Below are 26,846 nucleotides of genomic sequence, written 5' to 3' on the forward strand. Positions count from 1 at the left end.
TATTGAATAGAATTGGGGAGAAGAGAAGCTTGTGTCACAACTTGACAAAAAGAAGGGACCAGTTAGTACGATATGTTCTGAGGCATCAAGAGATTACCACTTTAGCAATGGAGGGCAGCGTGGAGGGCAAAAATCATAGAGGGAGACCAAGAGATGAATACACTAAGCAGATTCAGAAGGATGAAGGTTGCAGTAAGTAATGGGAGATGAAGAAGCTTGCACAGGATAGGGCAGCATGGAGAGCTGCATCAAACCAATCTCAGAACTGAAGACCACAACAACAACAACAACATCATTCCCTTATACAGATTATGATTGCTCCTATTCGCAACTGCCAATACATTTCACAACAAATGCCAATCACTTTAGGAAGATAATTTCATATTTGGCATTCCTGGATATCTGTGTGAGAGTCAGACGGTTTCCTAAGCCTAATGACACAGCGCACTCGTTAGCTAAGTCTGTGACACCTGATAATAAACACTCGAGATGTGGCTTATCTAATCCTGCCACCTCTGGACTGTCACGCGTGCAGCGATTGCAAGACGCGGTTACGTCACGTGGCCCATCAGCCGTGAGCTACATATATACCTCGGCAGAAGCAGTGGTCCCATTCTGTCTACGTAGCCTCCTGTGCTGGTCTCACTGCCTGACGTCACCTCTCCACACACTTGAGGGTGAGTAGAGGCGTTACAGCACCCACTTGTCCAGTGTTTCTTTCTGCTCTGGTAGTCGATTATTCGCCTTCAAACGTCAATCTCGATTAAGTGTGTCTGCGGCAGCTGAGGAATTTGCACCTGAACAGAATGCAAGACCTTAATACAAGCAACTGTTCTCATCAGAGCGCGGCCTGCGACAGGTTTGCTGTCGTTGGGTCCAAGTTTGCAGCAGTCTTCTACTTCGGTTTCGACCGTTTTTACGTTTCAAAGTTGGCAAAAAAGAAGCTTTTGCTTAAGCCGAAAGACGCCAGTCACGATACTTTATCGTAAGTTAGGCTGCATAGAGTCGGGATTTAATTTGTATACTCTTTCACTAAAGGGTTCTCGCTCAGTGAGTAGCAAATTAAGTCATATTTCGTCATGTAGCAAGCTAAGCACAGCCCAGTTCGACGGAAACCCTCTCGCAGTTACGTAGATATCAAACACTAGGTTTTATACTGTATGCTCTGTTCTAGACACATTATTCAGACACATGTGTATTACAGAAGAGTCCACACAACTCAACTGTGAAAAAAAGAAACAGCGAAGTGGTGAGAAAGTTTGTACGTCAGTTTATGTCCTAAGAAACACATAAATGTTTCAGACGTCTACGTGTAATTGTAATTCTAACTGGAAACATTTACATGTACGTGATTACTCTGCTATTCACAATAAAGCAAGGGTGCAATGAACCACCTTCAAGCTGTCTCTCTGCCGTTCCACTCCCGAACGGCGAGCGGGAAAAACGAGCACTTACATTTTTCTGTGCGAGCCCTGATTTCTCTTATTTTATCGTGATGATCATTTCTCCCTCTGTAGGTGAGTGCCAACAGAATGTTCTCGCTATCGGAGGAGAAAACTGGTGATTGAAATTTCATGAGAAGCTCCCGTCGCAACGAGAAACGCCTTTGTTTTAATGATTGCCACTCCAATTCACGTATCATGCCTGTGGCCCTGTTCAGCGATAATACAAAACGAGCTCCTCTTCTTTGTAGATTTTCGATGTCATCCGTCAGTCCCACATGATGCGGACCACACACTACACACCAATACTCCAGAATAGGGCGGACAAGCGTCGTGTAAGCAGGCTCTTTGGTAGACCTGTTGCACCTTCTAAGTGTTCTGCCAATGAGTCGCAGTCTTTGGTTTGCTCTACCCACGACATTATCTCTATGTGATTGTTCTAATTTAGGTTATTTGTAATTGTAATTCCAGAGTATTTAGTTGAATTTACAGCCTTCAGATTTGTGTGACATATCGCGTAATCGAAATTTAGCTGATTTCTTTTAGTACCCATGTGAATAACTTCACACTTTTCTTTACGCAGCGTCAGATGCCGCTTTTCGCACCACGCAGATATCCTATCTAAGTCATTTTGCAATTCGTTTTGGTCATCTGATGACCTTAAAGGACGGTAAATGACAGCATCATCTGCAAACATTCGAAGACAGCTACTCACATTGCCTCCTACGTCGTTAATATAGATCGGAAACTATAACACTTCCTTGGGCAACGCCGGATATTACTTCTGTTTTACTCGACGACTTTCCGTCTATTACTACGCACTATGACCTTTCTGACAGGAAATCACAAATCCAGTCGCACAACTGAGGCGATATTTCATAGGCACGCGGTTTAGTTAGAAGACGCTTGTGAGGAACGGTGTCGAAAGCCTTCTGGAAATCTAAAAATACGGAATCAATTTGAGACCTCCTGTCAATAGTACTCATTACTTCGTGAGTATAAATAGCTAGCTGTGTTCCGCAAGAATGATATTTCCTGAATCCGTGATGAGTATGAGTCAATAAATCGTTTTCTTCGAGGTACTTCATAACGTACCAATACAGTATACGTTAATGATACGGGCCTGTAATTCAGCGGATTACTCCTACTTCCCTTTTTGAGTATTGGTGTGTCTTCAGTAATTTTCCAGCGTTTAGGTACGATCATAGAAGCATAATTAAAAAGAGGGAGCGAAACATCTTTTACCTTCTCAGTACTGCAACTTTGGCTCCATTAAGGAAATCGTATCTCATTGACATGGAAGTTATAAACAAGCAAAACAGCTGCTATTCACAGACTGTAAGTACATTCGCATTCATGGAACGTCCATGTCACGGAATCTTCTAAAATCTCTAAAAGACTCGATTAAACATTAATGTTTCGCCGGCCGCGGTGGTCTCGCGGTTCTAGGCGCGCAGTCCGGAACCGTGCGACTGCTACGGTCGCAGGTTCGAATCCTGGCTCGGGCATGGATGTGTGTGATGTCCTTAGGTTAGGTTTAAGTAGTTCTAAGTTCTAGCGGACTGATGACCTTAGAAGTTAAGTCCCATAGTGCTCAAAGTCATTTGAACCATTTTTTTGCTCTTCGACAGGGGGAAGCAAGAAGGTGCTTAAAATATCAAAGCACACATGTAGTGTGATAGTGCCACGCAAATAAAAAACGCGACCACACGATAACAGCACCGTCTCCGAATTTCACTGTTGGCACTACACACGCTGGCACCCTGCCATCGGATCGCTACAATGTGTACCGTGATTCGTCACCCCACACAACGTTTCTCCACTGTTCAAACATCCAATGTTTACGCTCCTCGCACCACGCTAGGCGTCGTTTGCTTTCCCTGGCGTGATGTTTGGCTTATGAGCAGCCGCTCGACCATGAAATCCAAGCTTTCTCACCTCCCGCCTAACTGTCACAGTACTTGCAGCGCATCCTGATGCAGTTTGGAATTCCTGTGCGATGGTCTGAATTCATGCCTGCTTATTACACATTACGACCCTCTTCAACTGTCGGCGGTCTCTGTCAGTCAGCAGATGAGGTCGGCCTGTAAGATTTGGTGCTGTACGTGTCCCTTCACGTTTCCACTTCACTATCACATCGGAAACAGTGGACATAGGAATGTTTAGGAGTGTGCAAATCTCGCCAGCAGACGTATGACAGGAGTGACACCCAATCATCAGAGAGCATTCAAAGTCCATGAGTTCTGCAGAGCACACGAGTCTGGTTTCTCGAGATGTCTACTGACTACTGAGATCGCTGATATGGGGTACCTGGCAGTAGGTGGCAGGTATGATTTTAGGGGGTGTCCGGATATTTTTGATGACACAGTGTACCACGGTGTTGCAGTTGACTTGTTACGAACACCTTTTACTACTCTACGCCGCAAACAAGTCTGCACAAGCATCGTAGAGGTCTTGCGGGTGGTGCAGAAGGGAAAAGGGCTGCTCACTGGCGCTGTGTTTCAGGTTTATCTACAATGGCGGCAGTTACAGACGTCCAAGTGGCTGGCGCAGTGGACCTGGGCGCCCTTCTCGACGCGGGGGACGGTGCCGTCGTCACCCTGGTGGCGGGCGAGACGCAGCTCGCGGCCCACCGCGCTGTCCTGGCCGCCAGGAGCCCCGTGTTCCAGGCAATGTTCCAGCATGACACGCTGGAGGCCAGCAGCGGAAGGGTCAGCATTACAGACGTGGAGGCTGAAGTGCTGAGGCAGGTGCTGTCCTACATCTACACCCTGCAGACCCCCCGGCTATCCGGCACGGCACAACACCTGTTAGCTGCAGCCGACAAGTACGGCCTGTCAGCGCTGAAGGATGTCTGTGAGCAGCAGGTGGCAGCTGAGCTGACCACTGAGAACGCAGCGGCCCCAGCTGTGCTGGCAGTGAGGCACTCGTGTCCGAAGCTCACAGCGGCCGCCACCGCCTTCATAAAGGCCCACGGCTTCCAGGTGTTCTCAACGCAGGGCTGGGCTGACGCGATGTGCAGCCACCCTCAAGAACTGATCGAAGTGAGTCGGCTGCTCGCTGATCCACCAGCGGAAGTCAGGTAAGCACCAAACAAGCCCTTCCTTTGAGCTTCCCATCTCTACATGATTTTGTTTTTCGTTGCCAAGCCCACAAAGTTTGCCACAAAGTTTCCATAGACATGTATCTCTGGATGCCATTGCACGTTTACTAACAAGGGAACCTCCCCATCGCACCCCCCTCAGATTTAGCTATAAGTTGGCACAGTGGATAGGCCTTGAAAATTAGAACACATATCAATCGAGAAAACAGGAAGAAGATATGTGGAACTACGAAAAAAATAAGCAAAATATACAAGCTGAGTAGTCCATGGGCAAGATAGGCAACATCAAGGATGGTGTTAGGTCAGGAGCGCTGGGGTCCCGTGGTTAGCGTGAGCAGCTCCAGAATGAGAGGTCCTTGGTTCAAGTCATCCCTCGAGTGGAAAATTTACTTTCTTTATTTTCGCAAAGTTATGATCTGCCCGTTCGTTCATTGACGTCCCTGTTCACTGTAATAAGTTTAGTGTCTGTGTTTTGCGACCGCAACCGCAAAACCGTGCGATTAGTAGACGAAAGGACGTGGCTCTCCAATGGGAAACGAAAACATTTGATCGCAAGGTCATAGGTCAACCGATTCCTCCACAGGAAAACACGTCTGATAGATTCTATACGACACTGGTGACGGCATGTGCGTCACATGACAGGAAAATGTTGTCTACCCACCTAACTTGTACATTTGCCGAATGGGTAAAAAGATTCTTCTACCTTATCCGATTTAGGTTTTCTTGTGGATTTCATAATAAAAAAGTGATGGAAACATAAGAGCTTGTCACATAAACTGCAACAAGTGAATGCAACAGTTTCACAGTCGCACAGTTTTCCCTGTGCTCTGTCAAAACGTATGTTTTTAACGTTTTCAAATTTTTCCGTGTGTAGCGTCCCCATACTACGGCGCAGTTACCTCGCATCGGACGGACGGACGGACAGATAATAATTGTCTGAAAATAAAAGATTAAAATTTTCAATCGAAGGAAGACTTGAACTAAGGATCTCGCGCTCCGCAGCCGCTCACGTCAACTACTGGACCACGGCGCACCTGAGCTCACACTCTCCTTGATGTTGCCTATCTTGCCCATGGACTACTCAGTTTGTATATTTTGCTTATTTTTTTCATAGTTCCACACAACTTCTTCCTGTTTTCTCGATTGATCTGTGTTCAATTTTTCAAGGCCTATCCACTGTGCCAACTTATAACTAAATCTGAGGGGGGTGCGATGGGGAGGTTCCCTTGTAAGAGTTTACAGTGTTTGCACTCAATTCCCATAAGAGCCTCTACTAATCTGCAAAACTGAATTATGTATATTAGCAGTTAAGTTATCTAAAAAACAACATGGAAGATTGAAATTTTTCGTAGACTTGTAAACTGTTTTGGCTTTTAAGGGGCCCACACCCTGCCTATCTAACGCATGTTAATTTAGGCAAGTACTTGACCCATTTCTGAAAAAAACTATTTGATGCAGGACCTTAATATTTTTACTGTATGTTACATGACGCTAATAGAGTCAACAATACTAAAATCTAATTTATCAATTTTATAACTTTTAACGAATCCTTTTTTTGATTTATTAACAAAAATATTAAGTTTTTTCTGCAGAAAATATTTTTTTGAACTTGCTAATGGGGGAACATTAATGAATGTAGTGCCAGAGGTGGCTTTTTTATGTTATGCAGTCTCTGAAAAATTAATTCATTTGTCTATGATAGTTTCTGATATAATGGGGCATATGTACTGAAAATTTTAGTTTGTGGGAAACTGACTTTCAAGAAAAACGTTTGAAATTTGTTACTTACCCTTAATTAAAACTGTCCTGGTGCATATGATGGCCTTTCTTTGGCCTCTATTAGGTCTTCCAGCTTCTTTTTCAGCTTCCTGGATGTTTGTCTTGCTTCCTTGGCCATATTAGATGCAGACCTGTCTGCATCGGCTATCCTCATTTTATCGCAATGTTGCAGCCCAGTGATCATATTTTCGCCAGGATTAATTCCCAGCTTTTTCAGTACCCAATACTTTTCAGTATTACCACAATTGAATGTAATAACAGCATCATGAACTCCAAGTTCATTGTATGCATGCCTACAAGTACGGTTTTAGGAAGGCAGTTCCAAATTATGTTGCTGAATCATTCATTCGGGTTCTGTGTGTGCCCATGCAGACATTTACTTAGAAGGTCAGGATGAGCCAAGTCTCTGAAAATAGGTTTCATTGCTGCAATAACAGCAGCAGGAAGAGAATGCTGGTGAGAATAAGATTCTCCAATTGCCTGCCCATAGTATAACTGAAAGTTTTCTATTTCAGTTTTAGTTAACCGATCCTGTCCGTTCAACAATTTTCCATCTTCTAATTTTTTTCCTCTCATATCAACAGTTAGTTTTCTCTGCCTTCTTCACAAACGTTTTTGTACATGGCCTACACATTCTATTGTGCTAATAATGGCACTTCCATATGGCTTAGAGTTCACCACATTGTTGTATACCTTGCTGTCACCATCGCCCAAATATTGGTGTACCATGTGCCTCTTGTTTCTACACAGTGATGAAATATTTTTTGTACTCCATGAACTTCCGTACCACCACTTGTTCCTCTAAAATTAGCCACACAGTTGTGTTCTTAATGTTCATTGGCTTAATAACATTTGCAATATTTAGACATTATCTCCACATTTAACACTTTACCGGTGTCTACACTCGTGGTAGTAACTACTTCATTCAGAGAAGTATGTCCTCTTTTCTGCCAACTTGCATCAACTGCAACTGCAATATTCAAACAACCATCATTTTCTTCCACTGATTCCGTAGCAGCCATCTTCATGCTTTCCTCACTGACCTCTAATACAGCTTTCTCTAATACTGCAGTCAGTTTTCCAAACTTATTTGGTGGCTGATGTTAAGTTCATCACTGAACAAAATGTTTTCCCTGCAGCCATGCCGTTGCCAATGGATCGTAAGGCATAAACTAATCTAGTATTGATTTCATAAGGGCCACTGGCGTCTGGTTTCGAAGAACTCATAAATGAAATCATAGCATTTAGTGCAAATTAAATCCAAAGCAATTGCTAGGCCTTTTCTCCCACAGGCACACTTACAAATTTTCACACTCTGTGACTCACCACACTGTCTACATTGAACAAATTACATCTGATAATATTCTCAAATTTATAATAATGTTACTGCACCCCTTGTCACTTACAGCAAATTCGTTGTAACTGTCTTGAAATGGTGAAAGGTTCTTTGATGATGCACGCGTTGAAGAATGCCTTCAAGTTTCGTCATCTTCAATAAATATAACAAAACACACGTAAACAGGCACTGCAAACGTAAGTATAACATCTACTCGCAATCACACGCGAACAAAACTAACTGCGTGTTTGAAGGCGTGTTGTTTACAAACAGCAGAAACAAAAGAATACCGAAAAGTTGCATTCCAAGGATAGCCAACACACTCGGGCGTAAAAAAATCCCTAACATGCAATAGGGGATAAAAGATTTAAAATATATGCTGAAAATTGGATGACAGAAAAGAGGGCATGACACATAGACACACGTGTTAGGAAAATGCTCTTTAAAGGCTCGGAAAAAATTTTTTTTCAGTAAAATCATTTTCAGAGTACATAAATAAAGCCTTAAGACATTGAAATATGATGAAAACCGAAAATCGATTTTTGTCGACCTGAACCATGGTGTGGTCCCCTTAAACAGTCCGAGCTCACTTGCAGTCATTAGGTATGTTACACTGCTTGCCTACAGCAAATCGATATTTAACTTCTGGCATTAAGCCATTGAACCAATGATGTTTGGTGGTGTACTTAGTATATGGCACTCTTGCTGTGCACACAAAGATGTTACGCATTGTACACAAACAGACACACTGATGTGTGCAGTTTGCAGCCAGGCAGGCGATATATACCTTCTTCAGCATGATGTATGGATGGCAGTGCATTTCTTTAAGAAATGTAGCCTCTAGTATTTTGGTTTCACTGCTGTTGCTGCTGAAAATAAGATACGTATAAATGATGTCATGTTACATGAAGAGGAGGAATAAGTATATCACTCTTTACAAATAGTAGGAATATTGTAGTATGCTGCGACACAGTTTAAGGAGGCAAGAGATATATCAACATTACTTATCATCTCATAATGCCATGCAGTAAATCATGACTTGGCGAAACTGTTAGATTTATTAAAGCCTCTCAGTGTTACAACATCATCCCCGCAATCCTATCTCACAGTAAGCATTATGTGGCACAAACACTGTGGAGCTGACAGATGTATGGCTGCACACCTCAGCAGTCTAACCTGACAGTGCCAGCCTTCACGAGTCTCTCATGAGATAATGGCACTAGTAGGGAGCCTTGCATTAGTATTGATGATCGCACTGGAGGATACTTAAACTCAATGTCTGACAAGCATAAGACACACACTGGTGCCTGGACTCGAATAAAAAACCCATCTCTAATGACGTCACTGTCGTCGGGATGCTAAACACCAATCTCCTACTCCCCATCAAATAACAAAGAACCATTCAAGCGCATCTGTAGTTGGTCGCTACTGAACGTGTGAAAGGATTGATGGTGTCATATGGAGGGCGTATTTCAATAGTGCTACAAGTCCATTTTTGTTCATATTGAGATACAGAGTACTAAAATGAGCTCTGAAAAATCTGCAGTTGAGATATCAGAAATATTCAAGCATATGGCTTCTTGCTAGAGATGAACCTTACTTTCCGTTTGTTTGGCTCATTAATTACAGAAACATTATAGACAGGAAAGTGGAGGTAATGGACTTGTCCCACTACTGAAATAAGCCCTTCATATGGGCCACAGACGTAGGCTAGTGCATGTAAAACATAAAAATTAGAGCATATACGAGGGCTATGCCGAAATTTTTTAGCAGAATGTGTGAAAAATTTTATTTGCAAAAAAACGTTTACAACTTTTAAAAATACTCTCCATTAGCATGTATACATTTTTCCATTCTCTGAAACCACTTACAAAATGTGTCAGTCCAAGCTTCTGTTGGGATGTCACTTAGTGCACTCTCATACACTGGCATGGCCTCTTCAGCTGATGATAACCGCTGCCCTCGAATTTTTTCCTTAGTCTTAGGGAACAGAAAGAAGGCACAGGTGAATAGAGGGGATGGGGTAACACTCGCACTTTTTCCTTCTCCAGAAAGTCCATCGTTCTTGCAGCCCTGTGCGCAGATACATTGTCGTGATGCAACAGACAGTGCCCACTCTTTGGCTTTGGATGCTGTGACTTCCATGTGGCGAGAGTTTTGGAAGACAATCGTTCACGTACCATTCAGCATTTACTGTACGACGTGTGAGGTCACAGAGGTGAGATGCCCGATCTTTGTGAAAAAAGTTGCCACCAGCTTTTTCCCAGAGCTCCGACTTCGGCGAACTTTTGTGGGTGGTTCCTCCCCTGGAAAGCACCACACAGAAGACTGTCTCTTCGTTTCAGGGTCATAATGGTAGACCCACGTTTCATCACCTTAGACGATATTGTAGGTGTCTTGGGACTTCCCTCCATTGAATTTTTCGAGCATGAAACGACACCAGCTCACTCTCGCCTCCTTTTGGCTTTCTGTCACGGAATGTGGCACCCAACGGGCACATCTCTTAGTAAGGCCTAAGTGACTATGAACGATGGTCTATGCTGCTGTTGATCCAATATTTAGGGCCCCTTCAATGTCGCAAAATGTAAGATGTGGATCTTCTTTGATCATTTTCCTCACTGCATCAATGTTTTCAGGAGTCACAGCTGTTGCTGGCCGACCTGTGCTAGGTTCATCTTCAATTGACTGCCGACCACTCGAAAACTCACGAAACCAGTTTCCAACTGTGGCTCTAGAAGGGGAAGCTTCACCAAAAACACACAGCCAAGAAGAATGGCATTCTTCGCCACTTAAACCCTTTTTATGATCGTAAAAAATCATGGCGCGAAAGTCACGGCGCGACAGCTCCATCCTGCTCCGTCTCTGACTCAGCACTGCCTGTGCTTTCTTAACGCGCTGTAGGGGGATCACCGCTAGCCAGGGGCTGCGCGCGCGTGTCCCACGGTCCAAAGACTTCGCGCTTTCGATTGAGAGCAACCCCGTTGTCCTCCGCCTTACGGTTTACGGGCTGCTAAAAACTTTCGGAATAGCCCTCGTATCAGCGCGACAATCTTATAATGCATCCAGTGGAACCGCCGTCAGCCGAGCCACTGGATGAGAGTGCAGTTTCACTTCTTCACAGGCCGCACGGGGTAGCCGCGTGGTGTCAGGCACCTTGTCACAGTCCGCGCAGCTACCTCCGTCGGAGGTTCGAGTCCCCCCTCGGGCACGGGTGTGTGTTTGTTGTCCTGGAGTAAGTTAGTTTAAGTTAGACTAAACAGTGTGTAAGTTTACGGACCGATGTCCTCAGCAGTTTGGTCCCATAAGATCTTACCACATAACACTCAGTTTTGAACGCACATCTAAATCCACAGCTGTCATGGACGTTACAGCGCATCTACCTGAAGCAACGGGGTATGTATGTAGCAAAACCTGTGGTTTTCTCACGTGAACAAGACCTATGAAACCAACCCTCTCTGGCAGGCCAGGGGCAGTCATATAGGACCTAACAAAAGATTCAGATGTCATAGCCTTATTAGCCAACAAGGGGAGCAAAACTGTGACCTTATCTCACAATATGAGGCCTGCTAGAAGACAGTGCACGCGAGAAGACTGACATTAATCAGACCAAGAGCGTAAACAGGAAGGTTATGGCACCTCTCAAAGAACCCAGCTTGCCCACGAACTTCTTAAGCCACTACGACAAAGATCACCAGTTCCACTGAGATTTTATGGACTCGAAAGGTTCAAGAAAGTGGGATGTCTTTACACCCTATTATTAGCAACTTTCTGTGCCGACATAGTCACTCCCTAATACCTGAAGCGGTCGTGTAGTCCTTAGAGCACAAACTGGTCACATCATACTTGTAATGCTATGAATTACCTTGAATGCCTTAAAACCGTAAGCGCGATACCGCCATGCCTGTGGGCGTTGTCTCTGTTTTTACCAGAGTTTCTTCACGAGAATCCTTGGTATGTACAAAAATGGTTCAAATGGCTCTGAGCACTATGGGACTTAACTGCGGAGGACATCAGTCCTCTACAACTTAGAACTACTTAAACCTAACTAACCTAAGGTCATACACATCAATGCCCGAGGCAGGATTCGAGCATGCGACCGTATCGGTCGAGTGCTTCCAGACTGTAGCACCTAGAACCGCTCGGCCACCTCGGCTGGCTGGTATGTACAGGTGAGAAATGTGACATATGGATGACCGATCCTTTCAGACATGTCTCGGTGTTGACATACTTTTTTTTTCCACGGTGGCTGCTCCAAGCAGGCAGAATGAGTAGCCTTAGAGAATCCACGTTCACCTGTGTTCACCAGCATGTCTTTGTAGTATTTCAATGTAGGCCCTGGAATCAATCCAACTCAAGCGTATCTGGTTCTATCGGTATGTAGACGATAAATTCGTCAATGGCCCCTTGCAAGAGACAAGCTGACACACACAATCACACACCCACTTCATGACCAGTAGAAACAGAATGGGAACCTCAAGAGGATGCCGCCATGCGTTTATTCCATTTTGTGGTGCATTATCCGAAAATATAGGAGGAATGCTCTCGAACACAAATAAGTTTTCCACTTGCCAGGTAAAATACGGGCACTGCTTGTAGTGTGAAAGACTTTTGAGACTACGGAAATCCAGGATCTGTCACATACCATGCCAAATTAATAATATAAGTGTAGACCAGATATGGCTTGATTTCAAAGAAATAGTATCGTCAGCAATTGAGAGATCTATACCAAATAAATTAACAAACGACGGAGTTGATCCTCCTTCGTACACAAAACGGGTCAGAACATTGTTGCAGAAACAACGAAACAAACATGCCACATTTAAACAGATGCAAAATCCACAAGATTGGCGATCTTTTACACAAGCTCGAAATTTAGCGCGGTCTTCAATGCGAGATGCTTATAACAGTTTCCGTAACGAAACCTTGTCTCTAAACCCGGCAGAAAATTCAGAGACACTCTGGTCCTATGTTAGCGGCAAAAAACAATCAATGCCTTCTCTGCGCGAAAGCAATCGAGATACTATCGAAGACAGTGCTGCCAAAGCAGAGTTACTAAACACAACCTTCCGAAATGTCTTCACAAAAGGAGACGAAATAAATATTCCAGAATTCGAATAAAGAACAGCTGCCAACATGAGTAACGTAGTAGTAAATATTCTCGGAGGAGTGAAGCAACTTAAATCACGTAATAAAAGCAAGTCCTCTGGTCCAGACAGTATACCAATTAGGTTCCTTTCAGAGAATGATGATGCATTAGCTCCATACTTGACACTCATATATAACCGTTCGCCCGACGAAAGATCAGTACCTAAAGACTGGAAAGTTGCAAATGTTGCACCAGTATTCAAGAAAGGTAGGAGTAATCCACTTAATTACAGGCCCATATCATTGACATCGATGTGCAGCAGGATTTTAGAACGTATATTATGTTCGAACATCATAAATTACCTCCCAGAAAAAGGTCTATTGACACACAGTCAGCATGGGCTTAGAAAACCGTTCCTGTGGAACACAACTAGCTCATTATTCGCATGAAGTTTTGAGTGCTATTGATTAGGGATTCCATATCCATTCCGTATTTCTGGATTTCCGGAAGGCTTTTGACACTGTACCACACAAGCGGCTTGTAGTGAAATTGTGTACTTATGGAATATCGTCTCAATTATGTGAGTGGATTCGTGATTTCCTGTCAGAGGTCACAGAAGTAAGTGAAGGAAAGTCATTGAGCAAAACGGCAAGTTTTCGGAATTGTGTGGATGATATTTTTCCGAAAGTCAAGTGGCATGTCATCAGACTCATACATTCAAGACAGCAACGTCAAACGTCGCTTTGATGCTACTTTCTCAATGATTTCAGAATTTCTGACTGAATGTTATCTATTTCTTGTGCCTTATTTGATCTTAAGTCCTCCAAAGCTCTCTTAAATTCTGATTCTCATACTGGATCCCCCATCCCCTCTAAATAGACTCCTGTTTCTTCCTCTATCACATCAGAGAAATCTTCCCCCTGATACAGGCCTTCAATGTGCTCTTTCCACGTATCCGCTCTCTCCTCTGCATTGCACTCTTAATGGTACTACCTTTGCTTTCAGTTTCACCGAAGGCTGTTTTCACTTTCCTATATGCTCAGTCAGTTCTTCCAACAACCATTTCTTTTTCGATTTCTTCACATTTTTCATGCAGCCATTTCCTCTTAGCTTCCCTGCACTTCCTGTTTATTTCATTCCTCAGCGACTTGTATTTCTGTATCCCTGAACGTCCATGAACAATTTCTACTTCCTTCTTTCGTCGGTCAGCTGAAGTATTTCTTCTGTTACCCATCGTTTCTTCCCAGTTACCTTCATTGTATCTATATTTTTCTTTCCAACTTCTGTGATTGCCCTTTTTAGAAATGTCCATTCCTCTTCAACTGTACTGGCTACTGAGCTATTCCTTACTTTTGTGTCTATAGTCTGAGAGAACTTCAGGCGTATCTCGCCATTCCTTAGTACTTCGCTATCTCATTTCTTTCATATTGATTCTTCCTGACTAATCACTTGAACTTCCGCCTACTTTTCATCCCCACTACATTGTGATTTGAGTCTATATCTGCTCCTGGGTAAGCCTTATAGTCCAGTATCTGATTTTGGAACCTCTTTCTGACCTTGATGTATTCTAACTGAAATATTCCAGTATCATCCGGCCTTCTCCAAATATACGTTCTCCTCTTGTGATTCTTGAACAGAGTATTCACTATTATTAGACGAAATTTATTAAACAACCCACTTAGTCTTTCTCCTTCTCATTCCTTGTCCGAAGCCCACATTCTCCCGTAAAATTTTGTTCTACTCCTTCTCTAGAACTGCATTCCAATTACCTATGACTATTAGATTTTCATCTCCCTTTATGTACCGTATTACCTTTTCAATAACTTCATATATACCCTAGAGCTCTACATCTTGAGGTTGTGACGTCGACATGTATACCTGAACTATGGTCGTCGGTGTTGGTTTGCTGTCGACTCTGATAAGAATAGACATATCACTGGACTGTTCTCAGGAAACACTCTCTTCTCTACCATCGTATTCATAACGAATCCTAGTCCCATTTGTGGTGCTGTTGATATTACCCTACATTTATCTGCTCCGAAATCCATGTCTTCTGTCCATCTCACTACATTGATCCCTACTGCACCTAGCCAGAGCATTTGCATTTCCCTTTTCAGATTTTCAAGCTTCCCTACCACTTTAAGCCTTCTGAGATTCCACGCCTCCACTCGTAGAACGTTATCTTTCCGTTGGTCATTCATGTTTTTTCTCATGATCAGCTTCCCCATGGCAGTCCCCTCCAGGTGATCCGAATGGGGGAATTTTCTGGAATCTCCTGCCAATGGAGAGATCATCATGACAATTTTTCAGTTACAGGCCACATGTCCTGTGGATACATATTATGAGTTCTTACTGAAGAGGTTCCCGTTGCCCTCTCCATCCTCAGGTCGTTGATCATTGCTGATTCTTCTTCCTTTAGGGGCAGTTTCTTACCTGAACCTATGTTCGCTTCTGTGCCCCCTTTTATGAGGCCGTTGGTAGAGTGATGGTTACTTTTTATGCCAGAACTCTTTGGCCATCAATTGTGATTATTAATCCAAATTGAAAGACAGGCGGGTTTCGAACGCAGGACCGATGACATTTTGATTTTTAATCAAAGGCGCTAAACCTAACCACGTAGTGGTGTTTATATTATGTACATCCAAAAACGTGGGACAGACTGATTACTGCACTGCTAACTCCTAATTGATCACTGGCTGAAGTGACGTATTTGACTTTTCCTGTCCAATAACTCTGCTGTCGTTCCAGCTACTATTTCGTCCTTACACACCTGGAAATGGAAAAAAGAACACATTGACACCGGTGTGTCAGACCCACCATACTTGCTCCGGACACTGCGAGAGGACTGTACAAGCAATGATCACACGCACGGCACAGCGGACACACCAGGAACCGCGGTGTTGGCCGTCGAATGGCGCTAGCTGCGCAGCATTTGTGCACCGCCGCCGTCAGTGTCAGCCAGTTTGCCGTGGCATACGGAGCTCCATCGCAGTCTTTAACACTGGTAGCATGCCCCGACAGCGTGGACGTGAACCGTATGTGCAGTTGACGGACTTTGAGCGAGGGCGTATAGTGGGCATGCGGGAGGCCGGGTGGACGTACCGCCGAATTGCTCAAAACGTGGGGCGTGAGGTCTCCACACTACATCGATGTTGCCGCCAGTGGTCGGCGGAAGGTGCACGTGCCCGTCGACCTGGGACCGGACCGCAGCGACGCACGGATGCAGGCCAAGACCGTAGCATCCTACGCAGTGCCATAGGGGACCGCACCGCCACTTCCCAGCAAATTAGGGACACTGTTGCTCCTGGGGTATCGGCGAGGACCATTCGCAACCGTCTCCATGAAGCTGGGCTACGGTCCCGCACACCGTTAGGCCGTCTTCCGCTCACGCCCCAACATCGTGCAGCCCGCCTCCAGTGGTGTCGCGACAGGCGTGAATGGAGGGACGAATGGAGACGTGTCGTCTTCAGCGATGAGAGTCGCTTCTGCCTTTGTGCCAATGATGGTCGTATGCGTGTTTGGCGCAGTGCAGGTGAGCGCCACAATCAGGACTGCATACGACGCACACAGGGCCAACACCCGGCATCATGGTGTGGGGAGCGATCTCCTACACTGGCTGTACACGTCTGGTGATCGTCGAGGGGACACTGAATAGTGCACGGTACATCCAAACCGTCATCGAACCCATCGTTCTGCCATTCCTAGACCGGCAAGGGAACTTGCTGTTCCAACAGGACAATGCACGTCCGCATGTATCCTGTGCCACCCAACATGCTCTAGAAGGTGTAAGTCAACTACCCTGGCCAGCAAGATCTCCGGATCTGTCCCCACTTGAGCATGCTTGGGACTGGATGAAGCGTCGTCTCACGCGGTCTGCACGTCCAGCACGAACGCTGGTCCAACTGAGGCGCCAGGTGGAAATGGCATGGCAAGCCGTTCCACAGGACTACATCCAGCATCTCTACGATCGTCTCCATGGGAGAATAGCAGCCTGCATTGCTGCGAAAGGTGGATATACACTGTACTAGTGCCGACATTGTGCATGCTCTGTTGCCTGCGTCTATGTGCCTGTTGGTCTGTCAGTGTGATCATGTGATGTATCTGACCCCAGGAATGTGTCAATAAAGTTTCCCCTTCCTGGGACAATGAATTCACGGTGTTCTTATTTCAATTTCCAGGAGTGTATTTTTTTTAGTTTGTACTTCATTTGGAATAATTTCTTGTTGTCATTCCAAGCTATGGCTGTAGGAAATGTAGAAGTGTAAAAACTGATTAGTCTTATTGGAGGCCCAAGTGGTTCATGTTGAGTGACTGACTACCTTTGTTGGTGGAGTGTGCTCTGTCATACACTACTGGCTATTAAAATTGCTACACCAAGAAGAAATGCAGATGATAAACTGGTATTCATTGGACAAATATGTTATACTAGAACTGATATGTGATTACATTTTCACGCAATTTGGGTGCATAGATCGTGAGAAATCAGTACCCAGAACAACCACCTCTGGCCGTAATAATGGTCTTGATACGTCTGGGCATTAAGTAAAACAGAGTTTGAATCGCTTGTACAGGTACAGCTGCCCATGCAGCTTCAACAAGATATCACAGTTCATCAAGAATAGTGACTGACGTATTGTGACGAGCCAGTTGCTCGGCCGCCATTGACCAGACGTTTTCAATTGTTCAATTCGTGAGAGATCCGGAGAATGCAATGGATCTGCAACATGTGGTCGTGCATTATCCTGCTGAAGTTTTGGCTTTTGCAGGGATCGAATGAAGGGTAGCGCGACAGGTCGCAACAGATCTGAAATATAACGTCCACTGTTCAAAGTGCCGTCAGTGCGAATAAGAGGTGACCGAGACGTGTAACCAATGGCACCCCATACCATCACGCCGGGTGATACGCCAGTATGGCGACGACGAATACACGCTTCCAATGTGCATTCACCGCGATGCCGCCAAACACGGATGCGACCATCACGATGCTGTAAACAGAACCAGGATTCATCCAAAAAAATGACGTTTTGCCAACCTTGAACCCAGGATCGTCGTTGAGTACACCATCGCAGAAGCTCCAGTCTGTGATGTGCCGTCAAGGGTAACCGCAGCCATGGTCTCTGAGCTGATAGTCCATGATGCTGCAAACGTCGTCGAACTGTTCGTGCAGATGGTTGTTGTCCTACAAATGTCCTCATCTGTCTACTCAGGGATCGAGGCGTGGCTGCACGATCCGTTACAGCTATGCGGATAAGATGCCTGTCATCTCGACTGCTAGTGATACGAAGCCGTCGGGATCCAGCACGGCGTTCCGTATTACCCTCCTGAACCCACCGATCCCATATTCTGCTAGCAGTCATTGGATTTCGACCAACGCGAGCAGCAATGCAGCGAGACGATAAACCGCAATCGCGATAGGCTACAATCCGACCTTTATCAAAGGCGGAAACGTGATGGTACGCATTTCTCCTCCTTACACGAGGCATCACAACAACGTTTCACCAGGCAACGCCGGTCAACTGCTGTTTCTGTATGAGAAATCGGTTGGAAACTTTCCACATGTGCCAACCTTGTGTGAATGGTCTGAAAAACTAATCATTTGCATATCACGGCATCTTCTTCCTGTCGTTTAAATTTCGCGTCTGTAGCACGTCTCCTTCGTGGTGCAGCAGTTTTGATGGCCAGTAGTGTATGTATGTAGACATCTGCTCGTGAGTATTGTTTGTGATATGCAGCCCTCTGGCCACCATGAGAACACGGCCGCCTACACTGCCTCTCTCTCTCTCTCTTTCTCTCTCTCTCTCTTTCTCTCTCTCTCTGTTTGCAGCACACCAGCGACTACAGAGGAGGGACCCACCACCAGTGCTCAGACACTGACCACAGCTCCACCAGTCACGTCGTCCCAGCACACCCCTCCACCTGATGGCGCCGCTGTGTCTCGCTTACGGTGAGTTGCAGCAGTGTATGTGCACAACTGGTGCGTTAACCAAGTCTTATGCTAAAAAACTAATTCCGCTTTCTCTCCATTTTTCCACAAAGGACATAACGTCTATCACGAAAAATTACTGCTTTTTTGTAGTTTTTAAGTTATAATGTGGAGGAAACTAAAATCGGAGAAGATGGATTCAGTGACAATTACATTTAGTTCATAATCACTCAGTAGTACTTGTATGGCAAATATACAGGGTTTTACAAAAAGGTACGGCCAAACTTTCAGGAAACATTCCTCACACACAAAGAAAGAAAATATGTTATGTGGACATGTGTCCTGAAACGCTTACTTTCCATGTTAGAGCTCATTTTATTACTTTTCTTCGAATCACATTAATCGTGGAATGGAAACACACAGCAACAGAACGTACCAGCGTCACTTCAAACACTTTGTTACAGGAAATGTTCAAAATGACCTCCGTTAGAGAGGATATATGCATCCACCCTCCGAGGGATGGAATCCCTGATGCGCTGATGCAGTCCTGGAGAATGGCGTATAGTATCACGGCCGTCCACCATACGACCACGAAGAGCCTCTATATTCGGTACCGAGGTTGCATAGACAAGAGCTTTCAAATGCCCCCATAAGTGAAAGTCAAGAGGGTTGAGGTCAGGAGAGCGTGGAGGCCATGGAATTAGTCCGCTTCTACCAATCCATCGGTCACCGAATCTGTTGAGCAAGCGTACGAACACTCCGACTGAAATGTGCAGGAGCTCCATCGTGCATGAACCAGATGTTGTGTCGTACTTGTAAAGGCACATGTTATAACAGCACAGGTAGAGTATCCCGTATGAAATCATGGCGGTGAATCGAGGAAGTACAGTACATACTGACGAAACTAAAATGAGCTCAAACATGGAAATTAAGCGTTTCCGGACACATCTCCACATAACAATTTTTCTTTATTTGTGGGTGACGAATGTTTCCTGAAAGTTTGGCCGTACCTTTTTGTAACACCCTGTATTATAGAGACCGTATCCTTTCCCAAAGATTTTTTTATTCGTATGTCTAATACAGTTTCTCCTTACGTTCATGGTTATGTATCTTAGAAAATTGTCTTAAGAAAATGGGTGTGGAATAATGGGTTTGTTGCACTGCTATTCAACACATCCCATAAGTTATACAAATGAATAATTGTGGTATGTAGGAATAACACCACTGGGGAAGTGTTGTGACTGGTGGACTGTTGGTTGTTTTACTACAAGGAATGCGTATGAGAACCTCTGGTGGCTGAGTTCGAAAATCATGGATGAAAGGACGAAAAATGAAACGAAATAATCATAGGGTGTTGATGGTCGAAAGATCGAACCTGCGGAAATAATTCGGCCAGCGAGTTGCAAGTCTTTTCAGTTGACACCACACTGGGCAACTTTCATGTCAATGATGAGGCGCCTTGCCACGGTTCGCGCGGCTCACCCCATCGGAGGTTCGAATCCTCCCTTAGGCATCGATGTGTGTGTTGTCCTTAGCGCAGGTTAGTTTAAGTTAAATTATATGGTGGGGAACCCTAGGGACCGATGACCTCAACAGTTTGGTACCATAGAAAGTCACCGCAAAAACCACAATGAAGAGAACAACACAACATCCAGTCCCCGAGTAGAGAAAATCTTTGATCTTCCAGGGCATTGAACCCAGACCTGCTGCATGGCGGTCATAGCCCTGCTCATAATAAGCAGGGAACCCAGTAAATACTGTTGTGGACATCATTGAGTGCAGACTCAACTGCAGGCTTCACCAACTGTAAATGACCCCCTGCAGTGGATCGAGTTTCGTTGGTGTCGTTAGCATCATGTATATTGGGCACCAGGTGGCATTTCTTGTGTAATAGCATCCTGAAGTTTACTTTTATTTTTGGAAATCAGAGACTGGTGATAGGAGAGGCAGAAGTTTGGCTGTATCAGAAACAATATCTCTCACACTTCCTCGCGGATTCAGACTGTGTACCAGACCACGATTCGAAACCAGGACCTTTGCCTTCCAGAGACGAGTGCTCCAACAACCGAGCTATGCAACGACGACTCACGCCCCGTCCTCACAGCTCTACTTCCGTCAGTGACTCATCTCATACCTTTCAATCTTCACAGAAATTCTCCTGCGTTGCTTGAAAGACTAGCACTCTTCGAAGAAAGGATACTGCATGCACATGGATTAGCCAAAGCCTGGGGGACGCCTTCATTCTGGAAACATCCCATAGGCTGTGGATGAGACACGTCTCTGCAGTAACTGTTCTCCCAAAAGTGCTAATCCTGCTACCTATGCAGAAAAGGTTCTGTCAAGTTCCAAAGATAGGAAATGAGGTACTGACGAAAGTAGAGCTGTGAGGCGCTTGTGTAGCTCAACCTGTAGATAACTCGTCTGTGGAAGACAAAGGTCCTGGTTTCGAATCCTGGTCTGGTACACAGTTTTAATCTGCCAGGTTCTTGCATATACGCGCACAATGCGCTGCAGAGTGAAAAATTCGTTCACCGATATCGATCAGATAGTGAATTGCTATGTTCCCAACATGGCTTCTTTATTAAGTCAATACATTTGGAAGTCAAATGCGGTGCAATTTGTACCTGATCAATAATTACACAGGCCAACGACTAACAACAGAGTCACTATTCAACGTGCGTTTTGAAATTAATCAGAGCAGAAAGCATCAAGTCATTGTGTGTGTAACACAGGAGTAACAAGAAGAGACACTGCAGCAATTCAAGCATTTTAATGTTGATGATAGCATAAGAAGGGTATGAACGGACTTAAGAATACAATTCTTCTGATATACTGATCAATGAATTCATAGTCTGATTACCTAGGATGGTCAGCTGCTGACATCTGCTACATGTTAATCCATTTAAAAGCCTCTTTCAGCATAGGTAGAAAACAGATGTAGACCCGCCTCGACCGACGGTTATGTAAGACGCACAACGCTTATGCTGAACTTCTATCAGGAAAGGAGTCAACAGAAATGTGCCAGATTTAGCACACACGAACAACTGACACAACAAGTAGAAGCAAAAAACCAATGAGAAGAAACCATCAGGAAACATATTAGAAGCAATGAACAGTGAGGAACAGTTTGTATAAACAAAAAAAATACTGGCAATGTAAGATGACAGAGAAACATGCATACTTGCGTAGTTCAGAATGAGATTTTCACTCTGCAGCGGAGTGTGCGCACACAGTTTTAATCTGCCAGGAAGTTTCATACTTGCGTAGCACGTACTCATATGGAAACTACTGAAGGTACCTCAGAAGTAGGATGAAAAACGAAACACTCTTGTTATTAGTAATCGGAGATACTCAATTTCGTAGGAGATGTGGTCATTGGGGAGTGGTAGTCCTAGATTGAGAGACAAAAGTGGCTCTGAGCACTATGGGACTTAACAGCTGTAAGAACTTTGAACTACTTAAACCTAACTAACCTAAGCACATCACACACATTCATGCCCGAGGCAGGATTCGAACCTGCGACCGTAGCGGTCACGCAGTTCCAGACTCAAGCGCCTAGAACCGCTCGCCTGAGAGACACGTACACGTCTTAAGATCGTCTTTAATTCGCAAAAAAACCAGCTCCAATTATACACACAATTGTTCCATAAAATGGGCACCTGCTTAATCTTAATTTTAATAGTAATGCTACTTATTAAAAAAAAGTTAAAACGCAGTGGTCAGTCACAAGATTACAAAGCACAGTTTCAACGTTTATAATATTCATAAATCAACATGAGGTTTAGCTCACTGGGCTAAATGCTGGTATTACTTGAATTGCACTGAAGCTAGATATCAAAATTCTCAAGTAAAAGTGCAAATAACTAGAATTTGTCCAGGTACGTTAGGATCTCCCGTACCTCCACGTACAATGGCTACAGTGAGCCAACGATTACCATGATCAAAAGTATCATTAATGTCAATACTAAAATTAAGTCTACAGCCACAGAAAACACAAGGTCCGTCGACAACTCCAGTAGCAGCAACACTCTTAACTGGTATGCGGTTCTTCTTGTCTCCAGATGTTGTGGCGAACTCGATGTTCTCGATGGTTTTATAAACTGTCTGTGCTGGTCAAGCTGCAGATTCAGTAGTTCTTTGAACAACACCCCAGTCTCCTACTCATCAGCTCTCCACACCGCTATTGGTTACTCCTCCATTTTAAGAATAAACAGGATGTAGTTAAGGTGCCCTGAGACCGTGGTGACCAGGTACACGATACACATACAACTGCTCCACAAGAAAAGACAAATTTGTTCAACTACCATCAAGGAATGAGGTGGGTGGGCCACGGGCAAGGTGTCATATGTAGAGAAGATATGCCCAGATGTCAAATACAGCAGCAACAATTCACAGATCCCGCTGCCCTTTGAGCTCAAAACAGTAGCAGCCCTGAACACAGACGTTAACCGAGCAGGGGCTGCGTGACTGCATACAAGCACAGATGACAAAATGGTAGATATCGAAATAGACGACAGAGGGATAGAGAAACAGTTAACATCGCTCAAAACAGGAAAGGTCGCTGGACCTGATGGGATACCAGTTCGATTTTACACAGAGTACGCGAAGGAACTTGCCCACCTTCTTGCAACGGTGTACCGTAGGTCTCTAGAAGAGCGTATCGTTCCAAAGGATTGGAAAAGGGCACAGGTCATCCCCGTTTTCAAGAAGGGACGTCGAACAGATGTGCAGAACTATAGACTTATATCTCTATCAGTTGTAGAATTTTGGAACAAATATTATGTTCGAGTATAATGTCTTTTCTGGAGACTAGAAGTCTACTCTGTAGGAATCTGCACGGGTTTCGAAAAGGACGATAGTGTGAAACCCAGCTCGCGCTATTCGTCCACGAGGCTCAGACGGCCATAGACACGGGTTCCCAGGTAGATGCCATGTTTCTTGACTTCCGCAAGGCCTTCGATACAGTTCCCCACAGTCGTTTAATGAACAAATCAAGAGCATATGGACCATCAGACCAATTGTGTGATTGGATTGAGGAGTGCCTAGATAACAGAACGCAGCATGTCATTCTCAATGGAGAGAAGTCTTCCGAAGTAAAAGTGATTTCAGGTGTGCCGCAGGGGAGTGTCGTAGGACCGTTGCTATTCACAATATACATAAATGACCTTGTGGATGACATCGGAAGTTCACTGAGGCTTTTTGCGGATGGTGCTGTGGTATATCGAGAGGTTGCAACAATGGAAAATTGTACTGAAATGCAGGAGGATCTGCAGAGAATTGACGCATGGTGCAGGGAATGACAATTGAATCTCAATGTAGACAAGTGTAATGTGCTGCGAATACATAGAAAGAAAGATCCTTTATCATTTAGATACAATATAGCAGCTCAGCAACTGCAAGCAGTGAATTCCATAAATTATCTGTGAGTACGCATTAGGAGTGATTTAAAATGGAATCATCATATAAAGTTGATCGTCGGTGAAGCAGATGCCACACTGAGATTCATTGGAAGAATCCTCAGGAAATGCAATCCGAAAACAAAGGAAGTAGCTTACACTACGCTTGTTCGCCCACTGCTTGAATACTGCTCAGCAGTGTGGGATCCGTACCTGATAGGGTTGATAGAATAGACATAGAAGATCCAACGGAGAGCAGCACGCTTCGTTACAGGATCATCTATTAATCGCGAAAGCGTTACGGAGATGATAGATAAACTCCAGTGGAAGACTCTGCAGGAGAGACGCTCAGTAGCTCGGTATGGGCTTTTGTTGAAGTTTCGAGAACATACCTTCACCGAGGAGTCAAGCAGTATATTGCTCCCTCCTACGTATATCTCAAAGAAAGAGACCATGAGGATAAAATCAGAGAGATTAGAGCCCACACAGAGGCATACCGACAATCCTTCTTTCCATGAACAATACGAGACTGGAATAGAAGGGAGAACCGATAGAGGTACTCAGGGTACCCTCCGCCACACACCGTCAGGTGGCTTGCGGAGTATGGATATAATGTAGATGCGGAAGCCATACCCTCTGTACCTGTCCAGCCACGAACACTACGCTTTCTCCGCTCTTGTGATCAGATGCAAAAGTGTCTCGCCCAGAGACAGGTCACGGTCTGGCATCAGGTCACAACTACACATCCAGTGGATACGTCAGCGATTAACTATGGGACGAAGGAACAGGGAGATGTCAGTGAGCACACACACTACCTTACCACCACTCAGAATTGTTTGGGACCACAAGATTCCCAGATCCATGGGTCTTTAATGCTTCCTCATTAAAATCGGTAACACTCCCAAGAGAATAACGCTCAGTGAACTTGAGCAGAGCCAATGACGTAGACATCATTCGAGCCGCCTCATGCGACCTCCATCTCGGGTGGTCATGTTTACTCGTTCACTGCCGCACACAGAGACTCCATCTGTCAAGATGGCACCCCTGTTCAGGTGCTGCAGCGTCCTCACTTGTTACAGCAGCCTAGGTGCATGCTCCAGCTGTGTGCTCTTGCGACACCGTGGTTGGCTGCGGTATTTTCAAACTGTTGTGCACCTGACGGCGGCAAGTACCGTCACCCTGCCCTCCACTGCACCCTGAGGTCCGTGACAGAAGCAGGAGATGAAAACCTAAAGTAGTAGCCTTGCTAAGTGTTGCATACAAAACAAGGTATACAAGCACAACAGTTACTAAGACTTCAGTTACTTGAGATGACACCAGTAGCTCCAACTATCATGAAACAAACGGAGATACATCTCCATCAAAGACACGCTCTCAAAATATTAACTTTTGTGCCCCATTTGGCGTCTATAGCCCATATGTTTTCTGTGTTATTGGTCCCTCCTGGATTGGTCTTACTTGAGATACTTTCAGTGTTTACTTGGTATGCATATCCCCTAATAGAAAAATTCCATTAAAGGCAAGCTCTATGTCAGCTCCACAGATCTGCGGAACAGCTTCCCCATCACTTTATCTGATCCCCTGCTCACCGTACTGAATTTTTTAACTACGCACTGCTCCATGGAGTGAGGTTGGCAGTCTTCGAGCATAGTTTTTCTGAACCATCCTATCATGGATGGACTTAAATTTTTTTAATATACGCTTTTCCGTTTGTCTCTAATTTGCTCAGCGTCGATCTGCTCAGCAGTAAAGCTTTCAGTGACGAAAAATTCAAGAGGGTGCTAATATGATGAACTGGAGCCAGCTTATGAGCTTTGTGTGCTGCTATATAGAAGGCGTATCCCAACCAAGACAATAACGAATCCCTCAATGTATAGTCCTCACGGTGGTATGTGATAAGAGCTGCCAGCAGGTTGCGATTAACCCTCTGAGTATCCCAGATTCAGAAAACACAGGGTGGTCATTGTCTCACTTTCAAACGAATTTTCCTAAATCTCACGCAAGTGAAATTCGGTTCATTGTCGATAACCACTACCTTATAGGACCCGAATGTGCTCAACATAGTCTGATGGGCATTGATGTTATTTTGTGACATCATACCTAGTGTCGTGATCAACCAGCGCAACCATGTAAGGGCGTCTACACACACCAGTATGTAGCACATGCACTCTTGTGACCATGGGAATGGGTCCACATAATCGATGTAAAATTTCTCCATTTATCACATCAGATGCTAACAATTCTTGGAAAGACCAAGTACCTGGTTTGGTCATTCCAATACACATGGCTATGTGCAGTTCTCACTTATTTTGATCCTGGTTTTGAACATGGAAATGTCCTACTACTGTTGTCTTGTGATAGTATTAAAGAAGAGTGGTACTAAATGCTTAGCCAACACAGCACAGTTGCCACCAGAATCCCCTGCTTGAGCAACGGAACACATTCGTCTTTGAAAAATAAGGCCTAACTACTTTACTCTTCCAATTCTGTTCCTTTAGCTGATTAAAGGTGTATTGGCATCCTGTTGCTCCCTTACATCCTTGAATAATAGCAAACGCTCAGTCAAAATGACACCCATAAGCTCTTCTGGCAAACGCCCTTCCTCCTCTGGGAAGGACTCTTCCCATTCCTCAAAGATCCTGCCACCTCCATCGGCCATAACATTATCACTACCACGAGTGTGTCTAACAGTAAATTTAAAAATTCACAGCCGAATACTTATCTTGCTATGTGGCCAGCGCACTGTGGCCCAGCCTGCACACAAGTGTCTGGTTAGCTCTC

General features: G+C 44.6%; 1 protein-coding gene across 1 annotated transcript in view; it reads left to right on the plus strand.

Moving 5' to 3' along the window:
• The first annotated feature begins 634 nt into the window (after positions 1 to 634).
• LOC126295129 (uncharacterized) overlaps positions 635 to 26,846 on the plus strand; it is a 35,411-nt gene continuing 9,199 nt past the window's right edge. Inside the window, exons 1-3 of the mRNA XM_049987399.1 lie at positions 635 to 677; positions 3,948 to 4,524; positions 18,571 to 18,690. Of these exons, the coding sequence (XP_049843356.1) occupies positions 3,959 to 4,524; positions 18,571 to 18,690 (686 nt within the window). The 5' untranslated portion in view covers positions 635 to 677; positions 3,948 to 3,958. The remainder of the gene's footprint in view (positions 678 to 3,947; positions 4,525 to 18,570; positions 18,691 to 26,846) is intronic.

This window comes from Schistocerca gregaria, chromosome 11, assembly GCF_023897955.1.
Source record: "Schistocerca gregaria isolate iqSchGreg1 chromosome 11, iqSchGreg1.2, whole genome shotgun sequence".
NCBI lineage: Eukaryota > Metazoa > Arthropoda > Insecta > Orthoptera > Acrididae > Schistocerca > Schistocerca gregaria.